Source organism: Pleurodeles waltl, chromosome 5 (assembly GCF_031143425.1).
Source record: "Pleurodeles waltl isolate 20211129_DDA chromosome 5, aPleWal1.hap1.20221129, whole genome shotgun sequence".
Classification (NCBI taxonomy): Eukaryota; Metazoa; Chordata; class Amphibia; order Caudata; family Salamandridae; genus Pleurodeles; species Pleurodeles waltl.
In genome coordinates, this window is record NC_090444.1 from 446,220,401 (window position 1) to 446,244,101 (window position 23,701).

The 23,701-nt window shown below is 42.2% G+C and overlaps 1 protein-coding gene across 1 annotated transcript in view; it reads right to left on the reverse strand.

The window, feature by feature from the left end:
- Positions 1-335: 335 nt before the first annotated feature.
- LOC138295758 (N(4)-(Beta-N-acetylglucosaminyl)-L-asparaginase-like) overlaps positions 336-23,701 on the reverse strand; it is a 307,883-nt gene continuing 284,517 nt past the window's right edge. The window contains exons 9-10 of the mRNA XM_069234263.1: positions 9,259-9,363; positions 336-652 (exon numbers count right to left, since the gene is read on the reverse strand). Of these exons, the coding sequence (XP_069090364.1) occupies positions 503-652; positions 9,259-9,363 (255 nt within the window). The 3' untranslated portion in view covers positions 336-502. The remainder of the gene's footprint in view (positions 653-9,258; positions 9,364-23,701) is intronic.

The window sequence follows — 23,701 nt, forward strand, 5'->3', positions numbered from 1 at the left end:
ATGAAAAATAATGAGACATATTATAAATGACTGTGTATGATTCTGGCCCTTGAAGCCAATGCTAATGCACAGATCATATAAATGAGTATTACTGCTTTAAGAGGTGTTGTTGCACATAAGAAAAGGCCAAACCAGTGATTTCAGAGTCAAAGATAAAACAAGGAATTCAGAAGTAGGGTACAAACAATTTACACACAAAATCTTTATCACAGTGAGGATGAAGGTAGCTGGATCACAAGGCAACGCATGAAGGAGAACATCACTCAGACGTTCAAAAAAGAATTCAGAATGGAGACAAGTCAATAATTAATACAAACAAGAACTCACTCTGAGCATGCTTTTTTCATTTTTTTTATTTTTGAAGGGCATTTTAATTGCGAAATAGAGCTTTTAAATATGTGCATATTCTTACAATATTACAGGGTGCACAGCCCCTTACAGTGGTCAAATTATGTCACCGTTCTTAACATTTTGAAGCCCTGAATTACAAGGAATATTATAATTAGCTATAAGTTGCAGTATGGTCCTCACTGTTGCTACTGTCACTATGTACGGATGGAAGAGGCGGCTGTGAAAACTGATCTACAGACGTTTTTCCCTTAGACCAGCTGCAATAAGTAAAGTCCATTGACGAAGCAGCTCCAATCTCTCCCTAAAACAAAAACATGAGAACTGATAGTAAATATAAAAAACAGCTTATTTAACCAGCAAGTTATCAGCTGCAATATGAAAAACAACTTTGCACATTTATGTACTGCTACTGGATTTGAAACCATTGTGAAGCATTCCAATGCAGATGTTTCCATGAGCCTGTCAAATACAGGTAATTAGATCATAATAAGCTAACAATTAGGATTGGAACGATCCAAACTACTGATCAAAATGTTATCCTCAAAAGCCAAATACAAATAATAACATGCAGTGTTAGTTCATTCATTTGCTAGCTTTTTTTTGTTTGACATAAAGCATCAGGAAATGTGCATTTCATTTTGTGATTGCGTACATCAACCCTTTCTGCGCCACTCACCAGGTCAGAATTTATGGTTTTGCCTCGTTCTATTGTTGCCCAAGTTTAATTCAATCTGAATTATTTTGAATGTATGTCTACTCAAGGTTGTGGGTTAACTATTCTGAACACAAGAGAAAAAGATGAAAATAACAAACGAAAAAGAATATTAATCTACCTCTTATTAAAGTGCCTCTACTCTGCTCAAATCGCTTTAGGGAGTTTCACTATGGGGACAAAGCAGGTATTCGAATTCATAAAACCAGTGGCATCATGAACCCCCCACTCCAGCAGCATGGGTGGAGGGACGAGAGAATGCTCCTGAGCCCACAGAGCATTTTGCGGCGAACTGAGTAGAGCTTATCACTATTGCAGAAATCACTTGCTCGGTTATTGCAATGCTTGAGCTTCATCAGGGTTTATCACATATTGTTGTAGTCACTTTAAATGCATCTGGTTTACTTTTGTAACGGTTGCATGCTAGTATTACATAATAGGTTTTTAGACTGGAGGTTGTTGGTCCCTGCCCTGCCTGAGCTGCAGACGGGTACTGTGCTGTCTCCAATAAATCTTCTTCAATTCATTCTGGATGTCGTACTTTGAATACACTACTGACGAAGACGGTGATACCTTCTACCAACATTCAGCAAAGGAGTGGAATCACTTATTTTGGTAATTTGGAAGTGATCAATAAATTATTTATCAAAGGGACAAACGTGAGCTTGTGAGTCGGGCTGCTTTGTATAGGATTCGAAGCAGAACCTCTATGGGATCTTTGTTACAAGAATGGAGCTTTGGTCAATGTATTGTTTTAAACTTGATTCTGTCTCCTCTAAAAAACTCTCACCGTTGGCAGTTTAGAACGTGCCTTGCAGTGTGAGGACTTCACTAACCGTTTCGGAGCAAAGATCAGAGTGAGGATTCCACGTGCTCTTACTTGTTGTGGAAACTGGGCTGCATCAATCATCCTCAACGTCTTATCATATGACCAAAGTCAGATCACAGCAAACAACTGACCTGTTCCATAGAGGGTGGTGATGCTGTCATGCCTTCACACGCCATCTTGGATTGGACACATTTACCTGAAGCATTTGAACGCTGATGCGCATGTCCTTAGGTACATTCTGCGCACAGCTGTGGTTCAATGACTTCTTTGACTGGGCACATTTGCTTGAAGCATCTGGGTGCCAATGCGCACAGCTTTATTTAAAGTTCGTGCACGGCTGTATTTTATGAGTTCACTTTTATACACATAATCACAGATGTGCACAATTTCATTACATTAATTTATAGAGCCACAGTTCTTTTCTGGGATTTTCAGCCTTAACTTACTTATGCCAACATGCACAACTGTGTGTGGAAATACTGTTGAACTTACATGCTGATGAACATAAATGTGATTATTCTTAATTATCTCAACTTGTGGCTACTTCCTGTAGTTTGGAGTGACTGTATTTGCCTCTCATATTGAACCAGGCAATTTGATCCCCCAGCTTAATTTTTGCAATCTAAGGGCGATCCATCTATACCTTTAACTCGTTGTAAGAAGGAATTTTTAACAAATGTGAAAGCCATTGATGGAGATGGGATGGGAGCAGAGAGAAAAAAAGAACACATTACTGCATTGTTTAGGTTCAGAAGGGCAAGTGACGTTCAGAACTTTACCACAAGTTACTTCTCAGGAAGGACAAGGTGATCTCAATGTATTCAAGGAGGTCCTATTGTGTGGATGGAGAATAGATTTAAACCCACGTCGGGTATAGTGTTGAACAGATTGAAATTCTACACTACAACTCAACGTGAATGAGAGTCAATTGATGAGTTTCTTACTGCACTCAGTGCACTCTCTATGCACAGTAATTTTGGTAACATCAATGATTAAATGATTAGGGATCAAATAATTGTTAATGTTAGAAGCAAAAAAATACAAGAACAGTTCTGGGTGATGGGGGACTATATGTTACAAGATGTTATAGGTACAGCAAAGACTTGTGACCAATCTGAAAAGTGGATGAAATTGGTACAAGATGGTTGTTCGAAAACAACAAATGTAAAAGAGGGATTTTGAATCGCAAGAATGTGCATGGAGAAGGAAGTTTGATCAAAAATGTTACGTCTTACAGATATAGGAGTTACTAGCACGTAGCCTCATCATCTCAGTGTCCTGCTGTGGGAAAAGAGTGCAACAAATGTGGACGAGTAGGACATTTTGAACGTGTGTGCAGAGATGACAGGAAAAAACTAATTATCCGTCCAAGAGTAAAGGTGCTAATATTAAAAAAGGGTCATAAGTGAAGTGTGTATGTGAATGTGAAAAAAGTAGTGAAAAAGAGAAGGGAATATTACTTGTGGGACATCTAGAGAACATCAAGTAGTTACGAAGGCTAAAAATCCTCCAAAGTGCAAAGTCCTTATACTAGATAAGAGTTGGATCTTATGAGGAATCAGGGTCTTTGTGGACTATCATCACTAAGCAGTATTTTAGAGAGAAGCTTGATGATGTGATATTCTTTGAAAAACTGAAAGAGTCAGATATTTTAGCTCAGAGTTTTGACAGTTCTGCCATTGACATGATCCGGTATGCAGAGGAAGAAAGAGAAGTGCAGCTCAAGTTATATATAGCAGATAAGTGAGTGAATGTCTTGGGGTGGAAGGACCAATGGAGGTTAGACATTGTTTTGAATTCAAGGGGAAAAGAACCAGTGTGGGTTGTGAGAGAATGTGATAAATCTGGCTGGTTTATATCGCAGTTTTCGGATGTGTTCACAAACAAGCTGGGAAAATTGGAGGGCTACACCCATTGCATTAGACTTAAACAATGGGTGCAACCAGTTAAGCAGAAGTTGAGCATGGTGCCCATCAATGTGAGGGATGAACTTAAAAATGTTCTCAAAGAAATGTTGAAGGAAGGCATCATTGAGAAGGTTGAGTCTTCAGAGTGGGTGTCGCCCATAGTTTTGGCTAGGAAGGTGGACAAAAGTTTTTGACTGTGTCAAATTGAATTGACTGAAAAATTGAAATGTCTAACTGTATTCATTATGCCTCATGGTTTATTTCAATTCAAAAGGCTGCCATCTGACCTTACGTCAGCGGCATTCGTCTTCCAAAGAGCGATGTTCCACATTTCCTAAGATACGGATACTTGCGTAAAGTGTTTTCAAGATGATATTCTCATCTTCTCTAAAAATGTAGAAGAACATTATGAACATATAAAAAATGTTTGTACCATGTTAAAAAACATGGATTGACTTTGAAGGAATGCAAGTGCAAAATGTTTTCTAATTCTGTTGAATATTTGGGGCACACACTGTCGGAAGATTGTGTGGTTCCAAAGTAATCTTTAGTGAACGCCATAGTCAAAGCACCGGCACCAGACAACAGAGACAAATGACTTTCTTTTGCAGGATTATGTGAATACTACAGCAAGGTAATTGGGGTTTTTGCAACTAAGATGGAACCACTGAGATAATTGACCAGGAAGAATGTAGAATTTGTATGGTCAGAGAAACAACAACAGGCTTTTGATTATATAAAATCAGAGATTGTTGGGGCACCGATGTTGAAACCATTTTGCGTGAACAAGGAATGCATCATAACAGTAGATGCAAGCGTATATGGAATGGGAAGTGTATTATCAAAAAAATGTGGTGAAGAGCAATGGAATGTAACATCTAACCCCTTAAAATTCAAACAACACTGACAAGGAAAACAATAAGTAAAGAGAACAGAGGGAAAACAATGAAATAAACAGGACACTACATCAATACACAGAATAAACAAATCAATATTTTTATGGAAACCACAGTTGATATTGATTTGTTTATTATATGTATTGTTCTGTTTTCCCTACGTTCTCCTTAACTATTGCTTCCCTTGTTGGTGTTGTTTGGATGTTAAAGGGTAGATGTGTGACATATTAGTATGACCACTATACATACATCTGGTTTACTTTTGTAATTGTCACATGATAGTATTACATAATAAGGTTCTTATTCTAGAATGGAGGTTGTTGTTGTCTGCCCTGCCTGAACTACAGACGGGTACTGTGCTGTCTCCATAAATCTTCTTCAACTCATTCTGGATGTGTACTTTGAATGCAATAGGGTTGCAGTCCATAAGTCTGTTCCACTTCTTATAAGCCTGCCTGTGTAGAACTATAACCTCCGGAGGGACTCCAAGGGCTGCCTCATATCTGAAGAGAAACAGAGAGGAGGAGTCCTAGATAGCCAACTCTGTCTTGGCTTGCAGCATAGACACTGAAAGTAGGGATGCTGGGGGCGTTCTGAAGGTAAACGAGCAAAGAAGTTTCTTTAAATGTTAGTTTTAGATTGTCATATATGCTTTGCACTCAGAGACAGAGGTCAAATATCAAGCTGTGTCTTCTGACAATTCCTGTTTATGGCAAAGTCGAGTTAGCAGTTTAAAACTGCTCTGTCAGCTAGCAAGGGGGCTGGGAGTTACACTTTGTTTCATCACACTCGTGCTGGCACAATAAGTGCTGCAGTCCATGAGTGGCACTTTAACTTACAGGCCCTGAGTACACTTTGTACCATGTACTAAGGACTTATAAGTAAGTAAGTTAGCTTATGTCAATTATGGGTGAACCAACCAGACATACACTTTTAAGGGTCAGGGCACTGGCACTGGTGTCTGTTGAATAGCCTTCAGTGCACCTTGAGAGTCGAAAAACCAGCAGCATCAGTCCACAAACTTGGGTGTGATCATGCAAAAGAGGCATTGCCTTACAGTTCTGTTATTCTATTAAAATGGGATATTCAAAAAGGTCAATTTACTAAACAGACCTTATTTATGAATAAAGTTACTTATTCACTTATGGGGATGAATGTGTATATAAATACACAACAATGCACATAAACCACTGTTCCTTTCACTAAAAAAAAAGATCTCTTAAGTTTTAGTTCGGCTGTAGAGTAATTTCATTGGAGGCTTTAGTTAGGCCTGTGACTGCCATTGCCTCATTTGGATTAGCAAATTCATACTATACAACTCTGCTGAATTGCTATTATTTAAAAATAATTCCTAGTTGAAGATAAAGAGTAGTCAGTCGGTTAAAATGAAGTACCATGACTTTTGTTCATGTGTAATTTTCACAATCAAAATATGCTTTGGTAACATGACCTTTATTGCTGCTCCTTTCTAGAAAACCGTATGAATACGTGTTGTTCATTTGTAAACAATTTCGTCATGACCACAGTTGCATTTAGTTAATAAGGTTCAGCTTCAGGCAGAATACTTCTTTCTGTCTGGTGAGTGCAAAATTCAAAGTCACAATAAATCGCTCTTCATATTTCGAAAAGAATGGCTTTTGCTTGTGTGTTGACATATTTCTTACATTGGGGGTGACCTCTAAAAATGCATTAGTCATATTCACAATTGAATAAAAAATAAAATTTTCCTAAATGGAGTATTTCTTGCCGTGAATGAATTTCTATTATTTAACATCACAGTCAGCTGCAGAGACTCCTTTTTATTGATTTGGGGACTTTTGCCTTATTACAGTGCCTGGCTTACTGCACATTGTGGCTCTTCTGTTGAGTTATTTTGCAACTCTTCGTGTAATCTCATCTAAATCTTTAAGAATGCATTACCAGACTGGGGCTTGGTGCAAATCAAAGGGAATTGCATATTTCAAATTCTCATACCTTAGTATTGCCTCTATCGTGCAACAATACAGACATATTCATGGTGAGAACACACAGATAAATAGATATTTACACTTTGAAAAATAATGTTTTTTAATCTCATTGTTCAACTCACATGATTACTAAAATGAACTCAAAACATAAAATACACACACTAAATACTTGCATATGTAAATATCAATCTATTGCTGTTTAGTTGTAACAAAATATTGGTGCTAGATAGTTTTGGATTTTAAATTGGCGGCCTAACATTGGATCTTTCCCCAAATTAAATACTCACATAGGAAACATATGTGAGTAAAAGCCAAACCTGCTATGTGATGAACTTTAAAGGAACACATTCCAGAATGCAAGCAAGGGTGTATAGAAAGAAATGCATGCAGAGATTGGGTTTAATACAGACAAATACAGCTGTTAAATCGATCAGTCAACTTTATCATGGTTGGGCAGGTTAGTTAGGATAATCTGAAATTATAGTGTTAGCAATATGCCTGGGTGAAATTTTAATTATACCTGTACATTTCTGGGGATTTTCCCTCCAAAGAAAATTTGGGAATTTCATGTTAAAGAAAATTCTCAAACGTTCGTAATATGTCAAATCCTTTTAAGAGTGCACACCTCTTAAGATATTGGGCCTGATTACAACTTTGTAGGAGGTGTTAATCCGTCCCAAAAGTGACGGTAAAGTGACGGATATACCACCAGCCGTATTACGAGTCCATTATATCCTATGGAACTCGTAATACGGCTGGTGGCATATCCGTCACATTTGGGACGGATTAACACCTCCTCCAAAGTTGTAATCAGTCCCAGAGTGTTGGATCCTGGTTTGCAAAGAAAATGTCTTGCAGAGTAGATTTTTTGCCCGAATCAGTCTCCAGCTAGTATTTCACAAGACTTTTTAGGCAAGATGTGGGCATGCTAAATACCATCAAACCACGTTTTTCTCTGAAGTTGTAATTGAATGATTTTTTCATGTAAGTTTGTGAAATTACGTGCAAAAATATATGCAATTTCACACGGCCCTAGTTAGGAACCTGAGTTTACTTCAAGCATGATAATGAGATAAAGCTGCACTGCAAAGATCCACATAATCTCTTTGCTCTCCGTTTCTTCTGCAACACCTTAAGTCTTAAGGCAGTAGTCTTCTGAGATAGTTTTTGCTTAGGTGACCTTTGGAATGTCTGAAGGCTTTGCCAATTAAGGGGCTTAAGACCTGTAGAGAGAGCATATACTCACTCCTACCCAATCTCCCTTTCAAAAAGATCAAGAGCACTATTGCTACTCCTTCCAGTCACCCTTACAGAATGTGTGCACTTTGAACAGAGATTCTGGGGAAGAATAATTTAAGGCACGACCAGCCCGAGAAAGAATGCACAAACAATAAAGATAGGCAGGAAATGCTATCTACCAAACCTGTTTATGATATGAAGCTGTGCAGAGCTCAGGAGCAGTGGCTTCTTCTCGCTCATGCCTTATTGTTTTTACGATTTGAAGAGACAAATTAAAGGGCGTTAAAGGTCCAGGAAACACTCCATGATGGTGTCACATAGGCACAATGCCAACACATCAGGCCAGCTGATCTGCTCTGAAAGGTCTTGTATTTTTACTCAAGTAACAGAAGGGCATACGCAAAACTATATTCTACAGCTTTTCTTCAAGTCAGGCAACAAATCACTCGGAATAATTTAAACAGAATCTCGCTGCACACCTCTCACACACAGGTGCTTGTGTGAGACACATACACGCAAGTGTTAAACAAAGTTACTGACTTCTTTTCATCGTGAGGAGACGAACTTCCTGTATTCCTGGCAATAAAAACCCAGAAATGTCCTACACCTATAGCAAAACAGATGGTGCGATATCAGCATAAATATGTGAGCAGAGGGGAGGACAGTCCCTTCTACTGGCCCAAAGAAATCTACTGCAAGTACCCTGAACCTAGCATGCGATCCAACCCTTGGGTTCCATATTGTCTAGGTCTATCTTACTTGAAGAAACCCCATAACTGCCTCAGTCAATGTGAAGGGAGCTCGTCTCTGCTCTTTGCCACCAGTGCCAGGCTCGACAAGGACAGAGCCTTGCAAGCAACTCACTGCTGTTTCCTCTGAGACAAGCTCACAATTAACATTCTGGAAACGTTCAAACATCCCAAACACAATCACCATAGGCCCTGCTCTGTGCAATCTCTGTCATTAACTCTGGAATCTGCCTCAGGCGTAATTGCTTATTCTTATCAATTCTTCCTGACCAAATATTCATTGTTGAGCTTGTTCTCGGGCTCAGAGCACCTGCTGCAATCTCTCTGAGAAAACATTACAGCATACCTTGCATCCATACAACATAGTAGGGGAAAACAGCACTACACACCACGTTCCTCCAGGTAACAACAAATATAATTAAAATGAAAAGAGCAAAAGATAATAATGGATGCATTGTTACGCCTGTTGTTGTTTGCTATTGTAGTCAGAGAGAAGTCAGGAAGAGGAGGTTAGCATGTTAGTATACTTACCAAGAATCGTGCAGTCATCAAGCCACGCAAATAAATGATATGCAAACTCATTATGCAAACTCAAACCTAAAACGTACCTTTAGATTCATACCTATTATTCCTATTTCAAACATCTTGTTGTTTCCAACTCTTCGGTATATATCCTGAAGGACAGCCTGACATGCGCTGGTAGGAGACAGCCCCTGCAAATAAAATCAGCGTCATATTCAGATTTCGTAAAAAAAAAAAAAAAACAAGTTGGTGACAATGGGGTACCGTAGCAACAACTGGGTACACAGTTCAAGGGGTCTACAACAAAAACACTCGATAAATATAAAATCATGTACATCCCCAGTTTGGAAAATTAACTGCACTAGAAACATATTTTCGAATCTGTAGTTTCTCCTTATTGCATTTTCTTTTTTCGTCTAAGGGAAAGTTTAGGCTAAATCGATTAGGTACCACAATCATCAAGGCATATATTCAAGCACATCTAGAGGTGTATTAATTAAATGCGAGCTTGCAAGTCGTATGCTCACTGTGGCAGGTTGTGGTTCTTAAAATAAATAGCCAGATACGGCATAAGCCCGGAAGAGATTCACCAATAAAAATAGCGTCATACGCCAGTCGAAGCTTAAGTGAAATAGAGCAAGCATACTCTCAAGTTGAAAAAGAAAGCCTTGCTGTTTGGGCTCGTGAATATTATCATATGTCTCTAACCATTCACCATTCACTACCATTCACCATAGTTACAGATCATCAAGCTCTTTTGGCCTCATTACGAGTTTGGTGGTCCGTCGACCCCATGGCGGCAGTCAGACCGCTGTCGAGATCGCGGTCGAACCACCGTATTAAGAGTCATGTTTGCCTATGGAGCAAATTCTGTCGTGGTTCTGCCGGCACTGCCAGGTATCCCAGACTGCCGCTGTCACCAGCTAGCACAAACAGGCCAGCGGAGACAGTGTTTCCGCCGAACACATTATGAGGTTGCACACCACCCATGTGGCCATGGTGGTCCAACCACCATGTTTCAGCAGGCGGAAATGGACAGTATAAAGGGAGACACTTACCTGCAGACAGTTTTACATGTCCGATGCCGTCATGGAACCCATCACGCACGTCCTGCCTCTGTTGCTGATCATCGATGGAGCACAAAATCCATGCGGGCGCAATCGACAGTAAGGACACACACCTACCTGTGTTATTAACTGCACCAACAGATCGTAACGCCATCATCCACATCATATGGGGGTCATGCTATGGGTAACAAGTACACATCTCATTGTGTACATGGTTCAAATCATACATAAGGATGGACACATTCACAGTCACAATACTCACCATTTGGGCAGGTCACTCACACTGAGCAGCAACACTACACAAAAACGCATATCCCCACATCGCAGGCACAGGGACAGGGAAGGCTACACAACATTGTCTCACACATCACCAACAACACATATACAAATACAACTCACAAACTCACATTCCTCACAGGCCATGCACTGTGATCACATACAACACACAAATGTATCGCTGTGGCATGGAACACTAACACATGGATAAACACATCACCCACATCGCAGTACAATAGAAGTACAACAGCATGCACAATAGACAGGGAGACAAACAGACAAAGAGCACCATGCTAACAATACCTGCACAATAGGGATGCGGGCATCAGGAGCACTCAGGGAAGGAGGCTGCACTGGGATACACATCACTTTGCACATACCCCTTAAACAACATGTGCACAGGAAATGGCCCTACATGTATCTCAGGTACAAGCAATACTAGACCCAAGTGACATACCCATCTGCACAATATGGAAGTGAAAGTCAACAAAGTACATACAACTGGATGGGACATAACTACACAATAACTAGCTGCAGGGCACACACAGCTAAATGGACACATGCACAGCAAATGCAAACAAAGCCAGCACAATTGAACACACTCCATGTCTGCACAAACAAAACTCAAGCTCCCACACATCAGCTAAATACATAATCTATATAATGGGTACAAGTCTGATACCGTGCATGCTCACACTGGACAACACACAGTGAAATGCTTACCATACCAAACAGTACACAATGCCATGACACGACCATTGCATTTACACCCACGTATCCTTGCACTCAGCATAAACCTTTGTCTTGAGGGGCATCAGCACTTCCCACAATGTCAGATACTGCAAACAACAGCGAGTGAATCAGCAAGCAGACTGAAACACACAGAACAGTAGGCACACAACACAAGTCATTCAGGAACAACATAAAGGTAGAAAAGGAATTTCAGGACAAATGTGTACCCAACAAAACAACAACTTCAATTTATTAGGTCCAAACAGTGAGAGCAAAGGCCATTGGCCAATCCATATAAAGTACAATGACAGCACAGTGTTGTGCCAAAACTTGAATCCCAACTGCCAGAGAACCTCCACAGGTAGGGGAATCAAGGGGGCAGGCAGGCACCTCGGGGATCATCTGGGGGTCATGAATGGTCGGATTTGGGAGGGGGATGGTTTGAGCTTGGGAGGGGTGGTCTTCTTTTTGGGAGGAGTGGGCATCTTCTTGGGGAGGGAGAGGTATGGGTGCTTGCAGGGGAGGCCTTGGAGGTGGAAGGGATGGGCTAGGAGGTGGGTGGGGGGCTCTTGGGTTTGTGGTAGGGGGTGGAGGAACAGGGTTATGGTCCAGGTCAAACAAAAAAACTGTTTTAGGGACATGGGGACTGTCATAAGAAAGGGGCCAGGATTTGGAGGTCTAGGGAGTGGTTGTCTGCTGTGTTGGTGTGGATGGTGTGGGTGTGTGCCTCTGGGAGGTATGCTTGAGTTGGTGTGTGTCTGTTGGTGGGTTAGTGAGTATGTTTGTGTGTCTTGGGGGACTGGGAGGTGGAGGTGCTGGGGGATGGAGATGTGGATGTGTGTGGGGCTGTTGGGTTGGTGACTGCAGGTAGGCTGGATGTGGTGGATGTCTGTGTGTCTGGGGTTTTGGGGCCTGAGGGTATGGTGTTTGTGAAGGATGTCTGGGGGTCTGCTGGGGTGGTGTCTGTGGGTAAGGTGGGTGTGGTGGGTATGTCACTGACTGTTGGTGTGGTAGCTGTGGGTATGCTTGATGTGGTGTGTGTAATGCTGGGGTGGTGGGGTGTCTGGGGAAGTGGTGACTGTTGTTTTGTCTGTGGGTGGATGTTGTTTGCTTGTATGCTGGTGTGTTATGTGGTGCCTGTGTTTGTGTGTGCTCCTCTTGTTTTGACGTGGATGCGTGTGGATCTGTCTGTGTGCTTTGGGTAGGTACAGAAGGCGGAGATTTGGATTGGAAAGAAGGAGGTGGAGGGGGGAATGGAAGGTGTGGGGTGACTGGCTGCTGTCAGTGTGGAGGCCAGAGCCTGAAATTATCACTGTAGGCCTGACATTGGGCCATGAATGCCTTCCAGGAATGCATTTGTCTGTTGTAGCTGACTTGGACATTTATAATGGCTGTCTGACCCACAGAGGTACTTCTCAGGAGGTCAACAGCCTCCTCACTGAGGGCAGCAGGGGCTGTGGCAAAGGAGATGCCCACCCTCTTGGATAAGCGGGCATGGCCAACTGGGTGGGGAGCAACAGGGAGGGTGGTGATAGAACAGGTGGTGGAGAACAAGGATGGTACAGGGGGATGCCCCAATGGGTTCTCCACCACTAGGGAGTGGCCACTGGAGGAAGATTCCGTGGCACTTTTCTCGCTCTCCAGGCCACTGGGTTCCTCTGTGTCAGTGGTGTTTTGACCCAAGGCTGTGGTGTTTTGACCCAAGGCTGTGCCCTCTCTCCTTCACTTGCCGTTGCTGATGCCGCAAATATAAAGAAAAATAGGGTCATCACAGGTCCATTATCACACTTGAGCAACAGCTCTGATTAGCATACAGTACCATGGTGTCAAGTAGGCCCCAGCAACAAACTCCACCTAAGTGACCCATACACGTGCCATACCATATGCATGCATACCAACTGAACTGTCAACAGTTGCCAAAGGAAAATCAGGATCTCACACAACTACAACTGCATGGCTGAAGCTGTGCAATCACAATGACCATTCAACCATTAGGAGACACCATCACCCTCAAAGCTTTGTCCCATGGAGCAGACCACACTCACCTACGGGCATATAATTGTAGGTCAATGCAAAATGTATTTACACATGTCACACACATGGTCATGCATACATCTTTTTGTTACATATATGATGACCCAACAATGAGAACTGATTATACAAAATCATGCCATGTTGATGACAATAGTACAATATCCTGGAGAAAGTGACATCACAATACCCATGTCACTATGGAAACATATCAACAATGTACATTTCACCAAGCGAAAATAGTCCGAATAGTCATGCAGATAGTATTAATATTGCTCAGATAGACCACACATTTAGCATGGAAATGGACACTGTAGACATCATGTGCAATATGTCAGGGAGAGATGTCTCCAAAATTCACATCACAATGAATCAGCAAGTCTCAGGGTAATCACCACGTATGTCTGGCACCCCTTACTATCACATACTCTGAGTGCATCAGCAGAAGCCATTAGTCCCTTGAATGTTGAAGAGGCCCTGAGATTTGAAAGTACTTGTTGAAAGTCATCAACATGTTACCCAACTGGAAGCTCCATCACTCTCCATATTTTGGTCATGCAACCCAGATGTCTGTTGATGGATGAATGCTTGTACCCAAATACATATGATGTCTAAATAACTGCAAGTCACTCCATGATACATTCCAACAGGCAGGTTACAAACCTTAACCATTAATATGTGCAGTGCACTTTTCTACCTGCCACTTCAAGAGTATAAATATTCATATTGTGGCTCTAAACTCTAGGCCTACCTGTCATGTCCTTCATTGCTACTGCAGTTGTACATGCCAAATAACATGCTATGACGGATGAGGGCATGTGTCAGCCAATAAACCATAGTGACACAGTCCTGTATGTGGCAGAACATGAAATGTACCCCCATTGTAAATGTCTTATTCGACACACAGGTTGGCATCCACATATATGTGAGGGAATACAGACATCATCCCATCAAAATAGGTAGGCCATGCATGAAACTGCAGCTCGTAAATGTTTTATAAAGAGAAAGGGACACATGCTGACATGTAGGCACAAGGAATGTTGGCAACAGTGATGGAACTTTAAGCATACCAATGGGCATTCCCCATGTACCAAGGGAAAGTAGTGTGTCATACCTGCATCCAAAGGCCAATGTAATCCCTGTCACAGGTATGTTGGACATCTTCACATTACAGACTGCAATTAGGCACTAGCACCCATCATACCCTGAAGACAAATAGCTTCTGGGTGGGTGGCAGATGCCAATAAACACATTTGCCCAGACACATGGCAGAGGTCAGTGACCCATCACATACTTATCTTTGGCCTGGCACATTTAGGACTAGTGGTCTGTTGCATAGAAACTACACCCACTACAACAACAAACAGTATTTCACTGATCACTGTACACAGCCTTATGTCGTCCCTGCAGAGCTGACAGAACCTCACTCAATCAATTGGCAATAGGACAGGCAGGAATATGCCCTGTACTCACCGCTTTGTGGCTGCTGTGCTGTACTCAAATGCCCATCAAGCTCTGGATAGGCCACTGCCAGAATGCAGGCCATTAGGGGGGTCATGGCCCGGCGGGCACTCAGCCCACATTGGGAAGACAGCACCAGCTGGGCCTCTGCGATCTTCAGGGCCAGTGTCTCAGGTCCTTCCACCTTTTTCTGCAGTAAGCGCTCCACCGGATGTGGACCCCCAGGGTCCGCACCTTCTTGATGATGGCTCTCCACATTCCATTCTTTTGATAGGTGTTGACCTGCCTGGATGCAATAGAAACATCAAGTGATCGTGTTCACAAGTCAAATCACAAATGATTGAATCAAATACATGTAAGTAACATCAAGCTAGAACTTTCCTATTTGTCAGTACTCACCAGGTGTCGCACATACAAGCCAATAAGTACAGGGACATTACTACAGACATACATTTCCCAATCTGCAGACCAACCCACCACCCTGCTCAGGCCCTAAAATGACTAAGCAAGCTTACTGACTTTATGTGGGACCAGCTCAAGCAACCTGGCTGAGAAGTGAGCCACAATGAAACACTACACACCTATGTGGCTTCTGAAGGGTAAACTCCTTAGGCATGAATGGACCAACACATTCACACTCTGTGAGAATGACTCTCTGCATACAGTCCCTACAGACTACTGCCAGAGTACAAACTCAAACATCACACATGGGTAACAACGAAGGGACTGGCATGATGGGTACAGAAAGTGTCTACCCTGCCCATGTGTGGACATGTGGCCTGACAAAGACAGACTCATGACATTTCAGTGGGTGTGGTTCTGTGTAATGTACCTGTACCATAGAACACTCCTTTGGACATTTGTGTCCATCCTACAGAGATGACATACAACAAACAAAGACATGCATTGTACAGTTTCAGCTATGTGACCAAGGTACTGAGTCACACATCATGGCCTCCCAGTAATAAACACACTGTCTGCACTGTGGGAATGTCAGTTATGCAATAAGCCTGCACAGGCCAAATATGACGTGTGAAGGTGATAACAGGGCTGTGGGAGTACTGGACCTGTCATGAGTCAGAGACACACATTGACAATGATGCTAAGTGCACATGTGTAATAGATCAGTAACCCACCTCTTTACCCATTCCTAATCTGATCAAAGGAATGGAGGCATTCTGGGCAGGATATTACACCAGGGCCTCATACTGCCCACATGCTAGGATCTGCAGGGGTATAGGGAGGTGACATAGTGCCACAGTTGAATAGCCACAGTGACTCCACCCCAGCCTAGAATAGGACACATACTGGGAGATACATGTGACAGGCCCTGGTCTCTGCAGGCTGAGCAGACAGAACCTACATGACACTATATTCCCATCACTTCCATGAATGACAGTACACCATGTAGCAAACTGCTAACTGGTATGTGTTGTGTGTGCCAACCTGAAGGGCAGAGAGAGTGATGTTACGCCTTCCAAACAAAAGTCTAGCAAGGGCAGATGTGTGAAGAAATCTCTGTGGCAACATACACATAGCTCACATTACTCACAACTGACACATACAACATGCATACTCAGCTCATGGTGTCATGCACATACATGTTGGATGACATATACAACAATCGTGAGGAAAGTGATGTCACTGGTTGGCTGTTATGTCACATCACCTAGTTATGTGCATCCAACTCAAGGAGGATCTAGGAACACAAACACACACCACAATGTGGATGAACTCATATGGCACTGGCCACCAACAGCTGCACAGTGGACACTGGGGTGGTGGTTGGAGTTAGCAAAGCAGGGCCCATTAGGTTGTTCAGTCATGTCACCCCTTCTACTTCCCAACACTTGACAATTGGTAAGCTCCCAAGTAAGTAAACTTAATTTGAGAGTTCACTAACAGGTGCACTGTGACAAGTGGACACTAGGCTGGTGATTGGAGTTAGCAAAACAGGGCCCATTGGGCTTTGCCATCATGTCACTCCCTCTACTACCCAACACCTGACAATTGGCAACCTCCCAAGTGAGTAAGCTTACTTTGAGGGTTCACTAACAAATGCATTGTGACATATGAACACTGGGCTGGTGATTGGAGTTAGCAAACCAGGGCCCATTGGGCTTTGCAGTCATGGCATTCCCTCTACTTCAAACACCTGTGAAATGTCATCCCCCCAGGTGAGTATGCTTCATGTGAGACTTCCAAAACATATTTTTGGGAGACAAAAGCCCTGGACTAATGGTTGGAGTGACAGTAAGAGGGCCCACCTGTGAGTTGAAGGCATGTAACTCCCTGTACTACACACACCATACAAATGTTACCCTCCCAGGAGAGTATACCATAGTTGGGAGTTACCAAACAAGGATATTTGGTGAAGAGTACCCGGGGCTGGCTGAGAGGAGTGATAGTAACACTGCCTCCTGACCTTGGCAGTCATTTCAGTCCCTCTACTAAACACACTATTCATATGCTATCTTCTCAGGGGAGTACACTACAATTGGGAGTTAACAAATAAGTGGATTTGGAGAAGGTGACACTGTGCTGGTGGTTTGAGTAACAGCAACAGTGCCTGCTTGGAGTTATACTCATGTCAGTCCCTGTACTACAGACACTTGGTAAATGTAATCCTCCAAGCTGGGTACACTTACATTGGGAGTTAACAAACTTGGGTATTTGGTGAAGGAAACACTGGTCTAGTGTTTGGAGTTGTAGAACAGTGCCTGGTAAGAGTTGGAGTCATGTGACTCCCTGTAATACATACACTTTACACAGATGTTATTCCCCCAGGTGAGTCTGCTTCAATTGTGGGATGCCAGACAGGGGTCTTTGGAAAGGTGGACACTGGGCTGGTGAGTGGAGTGACAGTGAAGGTAGCAAAAGGTGAGCAGTGAGCATGCATGACAAAACATTTTGGTGACATTTTTATTGTGACTTACCAGACTCCAATCCTCTAGGTATTCCTGTCAAGCCCTCAGGATGCAGGATGGCCAAGACCTAATTCTCCCAGGGATAGAGTTGTAAGGGCGTGGGTGGGAGGTCAACCACCAATCTTCTTGGCCTGCAGCTGGTGCCTTGAGACCAGGGAACTGACCTTTCCCTGAGGTCGTTCCACCTCTTCCTAATGTCCTCCCTTGTGTGCAGGGTGTTCCCTACAGCATTGACTCTGTCAACTATCTTGTCTCACATTTCCATTTTCCTACTGAGAGGAGTGTGCTGTACTTGTGCTGCAAATAATTGTGCCTCTTCTCTTATGATTTCATCCACCATGACTCTTAACTCTTCAACAGTGAAACAGGGATTTTTGGAACATGACATGGTGGAAAAAACATTTACTTAAAATTTAGAAGAGTGACAGTGATTTACTAAAGGGGGTAGTGCAAAAGAGTGTGACTGGACAAAAGTGTGTGCTGTGTGTGAAATGAGATGGTCAGAAAAAAGTGGTGCCTAATATCTGTTCTGTGTACAAAGGTTGCTCTGGCTTGTGTGTGTTGCTGTATAGATGCAAAGGATTGTGGTATGTGAATGGGTGTGTTTTACAGTGTCCTTTGCATGTGTTTCCAGTGTGGCAATGTGTGTCACCTGTGTTGTTTTCAAATCCGTCTAACGTACCGTTGTGTATTACTTTGGTCACTGCGGACCACCATTGGCTGACTGCCATGGTGCCCACACCTGCGACTTTGAGCTTGTAATACGGTCAGTAGTTGGTCGCTGTGATGCTGGGGCTGGACGCTGGACTGCTTATTTCCAGGCCTCCGCACTGCTGCCAGTCTGCCTTTTTTGGTCGGCGGACGGTGGTCCTGCCTGTGTAACTTATAATAGGGCGGTCTGTAAGACCTTCAACATGGCGGTCTTTTTATGACTGACAACATGGCAGTCCGACGGTCCAACTGCCAAACTCTTAATGAGGCCCTATATTTGGAAATCCAAGAGTAAAGATACCTTCAAGAATAGAAAGATTGGGAATTCATCTCATGGCGTATGATGACATGATTATACACAGACCTGGCAAAAAGCCCAATCCAGCTGATCATATGTCTCGGCATCCACTTCCTCCAAAAAAAGAAATTACAATGGCTGAAGAATATATTCACTTCATAATTACACAATCTACTCCTGAAAGGATAGTGGAATTGGAGATGGTGAAAGCAACTTTTGAAGATTCAGCACTTCGAGAAATACAGGAAATATTTTGCATTACAAGGTAGACAAAAATGAAATATGTGAATACTTCTAGTCCGTTTGTTGATGGTATATTAACCAACGACATTTAAGCGTTTAAACAGGTCCAGAATCAATAGTCAATATCAGCAAGTGGATTGTTGCTGAGAGGTGCTCAAATTGTGATTCCACAGTCTTCACAAAAGAAAATAGTAGAAGCAGCTCATGAAAATGATATGGGTATAATAAAAACAAAAGCATTTTTGAGAGACAGAATTTGGTTTCCTGGATTAGATGCACTTGTTGAGAGTGTTATTCAATCATGCCATCTGGGTCAGTGTATTGGACAGCCTTCACCTCCCAAAAAGTTAATTATGTCCAGACTTCCTGATTCAATTTGAGACACAGTAGCGATTGATTTATATGGCCCAGTACAATCTGGCCAATATCTACTAGTTGTAATAGATAAGTACTCCCCTTTTCCATTTGTAGGCCACGTTTCGCGCACATCATCAACATCTGTGCTTCCCATTTTGGAAGAATTGTTTGCAGAATGGGGTATACCCACCAAACTCAAGTCAGAAAATGGGCCTCCATTTAACAGAAAAGAATTTAAACGATTTGTGCAATGTTTAGGAAAAAAGCTCTGGAAGATCCCACCCATGTGGCGGCAAGCCAATAGAATGGTAGAGAGGTTTATGGCCAATATAAATAAAGCAATAAAACAAGCAAAACTGCCTCAGATTACAACCCACCAAGCATTGTGGCAACTTCTTTGTGATTATTGTGGGACTCTGCATAGTTCAACAGGAAAAGCACCATCTGAGTTAATTTTTGGACATATGCGGCAAACTAGAAGACCTCAAGAGCTAAATTCTTAACAAAGAACACAAAGACATTTCGAGAAAAGATCATCCTTCAAAGGCAAGAATGAAAGAAAATGCAGATCTCAGGAGAAACGCCAAAGTATCAAACATTGCTCTAGGTGACTGGGTTTTTAAAAAACAGATATAGAGAAGGAAGACAGATCCTGTATTTAATAAAGAACTACTGCAGGTCACACAAGTCAAAGGAACTATGATTTCTGCAGAATCTACATTCAGATCTGTCACCAGAAATTTTACCAATTTCAAGAAAATAGCCGAACAAGATAATGGAATAAGATCTTATGAATCATTCAGAGAGAATAGTGGAACTCAAAATGAAGAATCTGCGTGGCTGAAGAAGATGAAGTGGTACAACATCCAAGTAGAGTTGCACACCATCCACAGCGTCTAATTGAGGAGATATTCTTGGCATTTAATAACTTGATATGTCTTAGTCTAAGTTAATTCCATTTGTTATTTCATAATTGTTCATTTCTTATTTCTCTTCTCCTATTTCTTTAAGTGGTTGGAGGAAGTAAAGTATTGTGGATGCATCACTTAAAATAAGAGGTTCTATAGTAGAATGTTAAGAACTGGTATGGAGTGGTACGGAGAGGCTGTGTAGGAATAAGAACATACATGCTGTTGATGCTGACAAATTATATTTAAATAATGTAACGCTTCATGCCTATTTCTCGACACATGATGAACAAGGATCATGTCCTGTCCTACAACTCGTGGGTGTCTGTGTTATGTCCTTAAGGTTAACTACGGGTGTAGCAATGGCCCTGCCTATGGAGTCTGTTAAAAGAACAGATACTTTGGCCAGTGGTGACATTATACTCTGTGCCTTCCCCTACACCCTTCCTCATACAAAAAGTAATTATGGTGTCCTATAAATCACCTATACCACCCTCTTCTCATTCTCTTCCTGCTCTTTACTCTTTACCCTTCATCTATACAAAAACACTGTTGCTGTCATGCTGCGCCACTCCCAAGCAAACCTCTACAAATCCCTTTATCCTCCCAACTTGTTGCTGCACTACTCACTCTCAAACTGAGAGCAGCTCTGTGAAAGTCACTCGTCAATGAGTCATGTTTTTATTCTCCCCAACACTGTGGATCTACATTGACCTACCCACAATTGACAGTGGAGCAATGGCCTCTGGTAGCGTATAAGTACCATTCTCATTCCTACACTTCCCTTTGGTCTCTAGAGACCTATGGTCGGTGACGGACCCCTCCATCGAGAACAAAGACTGTGAGGTCAGGGGCTTAGCTGTTATGTGTCAGAGCAATGAAAATCTAAATAATTTTCTTCACTGCTCTTGTGCCAGAGCAGCGAATAACCAGATTTCAAAACCCATTTTCTATAAAAATATCTTCCTGTACAATCCACACATAACAATACTGTTCCATGTATAGCATCTTGAGATGGTGCTCTGCAAGCCAACCTGATGTTCCTTAAATTTAGGTTCACGTTACCAACAAATATACACACATAAAATAAAGATCCACCAATTTCATGTCCAGAGCACTTCTTAATCTCTCCTCCCTGCAGCGGACTGCACACCTAGATTTCCCAATCAGCTTGGCATTCTTTGGAAGACATGTGGGGGAGTTAAACCAATCAATTAAATCTAAATTCTGAAGGCCCAATTTTACCTACATCAACCAAGGTATCTTATTCACATCTTCTAGAGCTAGGCAATCTAACATACAGGCTCTGACTAATGCTGCTTCTAGATTTTGCCAACACTTAATCCACAATAGGAGTGGTGAGATATTATTTGATCAGGTGTATAAGGAAGGCCCACCTCCTCATGGCATTTAAAATTTGCTGTATTTTTCAGGACTGCCAGCAACCTACAGGTAAAGGCATTCTCAATGTATTGGAGATTATCTGATTATTAGTAACCCCAAACCCCTGTCCCATAGATAGCTGCATCAATACATTTAGCTGTATACAGTGATCATCTATGCCAGAGGTTTGTGGCCTAATGACCTAGTGAATCGAAAAATGCCCTCCACATTCCTTTCCAGCTGTTGTGCTTTCACAAAAATGTGTGGTTCCCACCCTAGAGAACAGCAAAAAACAATACCTAAATAACTAAAATCATTTGTACGTTTTATGGTACCCCCCCCCCCATTCTAAAGTGCATATATTTTGTGCATAATGGCCCACAAGTCATGGTGTATGATTTTGAATGGTTTCTTTTTAGGTCTAGCCCTTCCATATATTCAGTAAAAAAGATTGAATAGCTTCTGCAGTGCAATTGGGGTGTGAGCAAATAGAACCACGTCATCTGCATGCAAAAGTATTGGCACAGAATGTCCCCCCAACTTTGGTACGTCTACGCCTACCCGGGATAAATGATCTGTGATACCATTAATATAAATATAAAAACAAAAAAGGTGCTAAAATACAGCCCTGTCTGACACCTCTCTTGGACTGTATTGGAGACGATAATTCCCCTTGTGGGCCATAGCAAACTGATGCTTTAAGATCATGGTGCACACATCTCAATAAAATTAGCAAATCTGAATCCACCCCCATTGTCTGCATGATCTTTCATAATTTGTCCCTATTAACCAAATCTAAGGAGCTTGACAGGTCAGTAAATGCCATATGAATGGCTCCTTCCTTAGCCTTTACATATTTACTGGCTATCAAACTTAGATTTAATATTTTTCCACAGTCCCTATACCCAGCCTGAACCCGTACTGAACGGGTGTTAAAATCGTATTCTCTTAGGCCCATGTCTCAAGTCAGGCGAGGATAACTCTTCCCAGGATTTTTGCTGTAGCGTCTATTAGAGATATTGGCCTATAACAGGCCCGGCACAATTTACCTCCCTTTTTAAAAAATGTGGACAAGGATGGCCATTTTCCATGACTCAGGGATTTCCCCCACCACAGCACCTCTTAAGACATTTGTCACAACTGGGGTCCATACATTTATATTTGATTTAAAAATATCAACTGGGACCCCATCCGGACCTCTGGCTTTACCAGAAGTAGAATTTCCAAGTGCAAAAAGTACCTCACTAATTTCTATGGGGAAGTCCAAGGGTACTAGGACTGGCTCTGGTTGAGTGAAACAATCTGGGGTCCCATAAGGGGGCCGGCCACTTTCAGTTGGTTGGAAAATACCCTTAAAGTGTGTCACCCACTGAGCCTCCGGGATTATAGCTTCCAGTCTGGACGTGTCACACTCGGAAAAATAAGGATGGTTTATGATGGCTCAAACCCTCGCATGAGGCCAGGTCCAGCTCTTCCCAGGCCTTATCTCTTATAGACCTCTTCCTTTCTTCCACGGCAGACTGATAGTCACGCCTAGCCTTTTTAACATCCACAGAGTTGCACTGAGACTTTTTAAGCACCGCCTTTAGATGCTTGTGCACTGCCGAGCAGGTGGCGTTGAATCAGCAATGTGGAGAGATCCTAGGGCGGGAATTCTGAATAACCAAACCTTCAGAAATCGCCTGCATCACATTTTTTATACCATGAGGACTGTCAGTACGTTCCTCATCCAAACATGCAAAAATGAACTCTATGTTATCATGAACGATTTTTGTTTAAAACTCATACGGTCAACCTTTGCCCAGTTGAGACGAGGTCCTTTATTCTTGAAAAAGCCCTGTTGCATTCCACCTCTGTAGAGTTTCTGTGAATTTTGAACTCCAAAGTTAAATTTACAGGATTATGATCGCTAAGACAGCTTGCCACTATATTAAAATTCGAAACTAGAGGTACAGCAGCAGCAGAAATTAATATAAAGTCTATAGTACTCCCTGTAGCCCCCAGTGTGAATGTTAGGATCTGATCAATGTTACTTGACTGTCCTTGCAGAGAGTTATAAGGTCATATTTCAATATTAGAGTATTCAAAACTTCCTCCAGCTTAGTATGTTTAAAATGGGCCCTATCCTCGTGTTC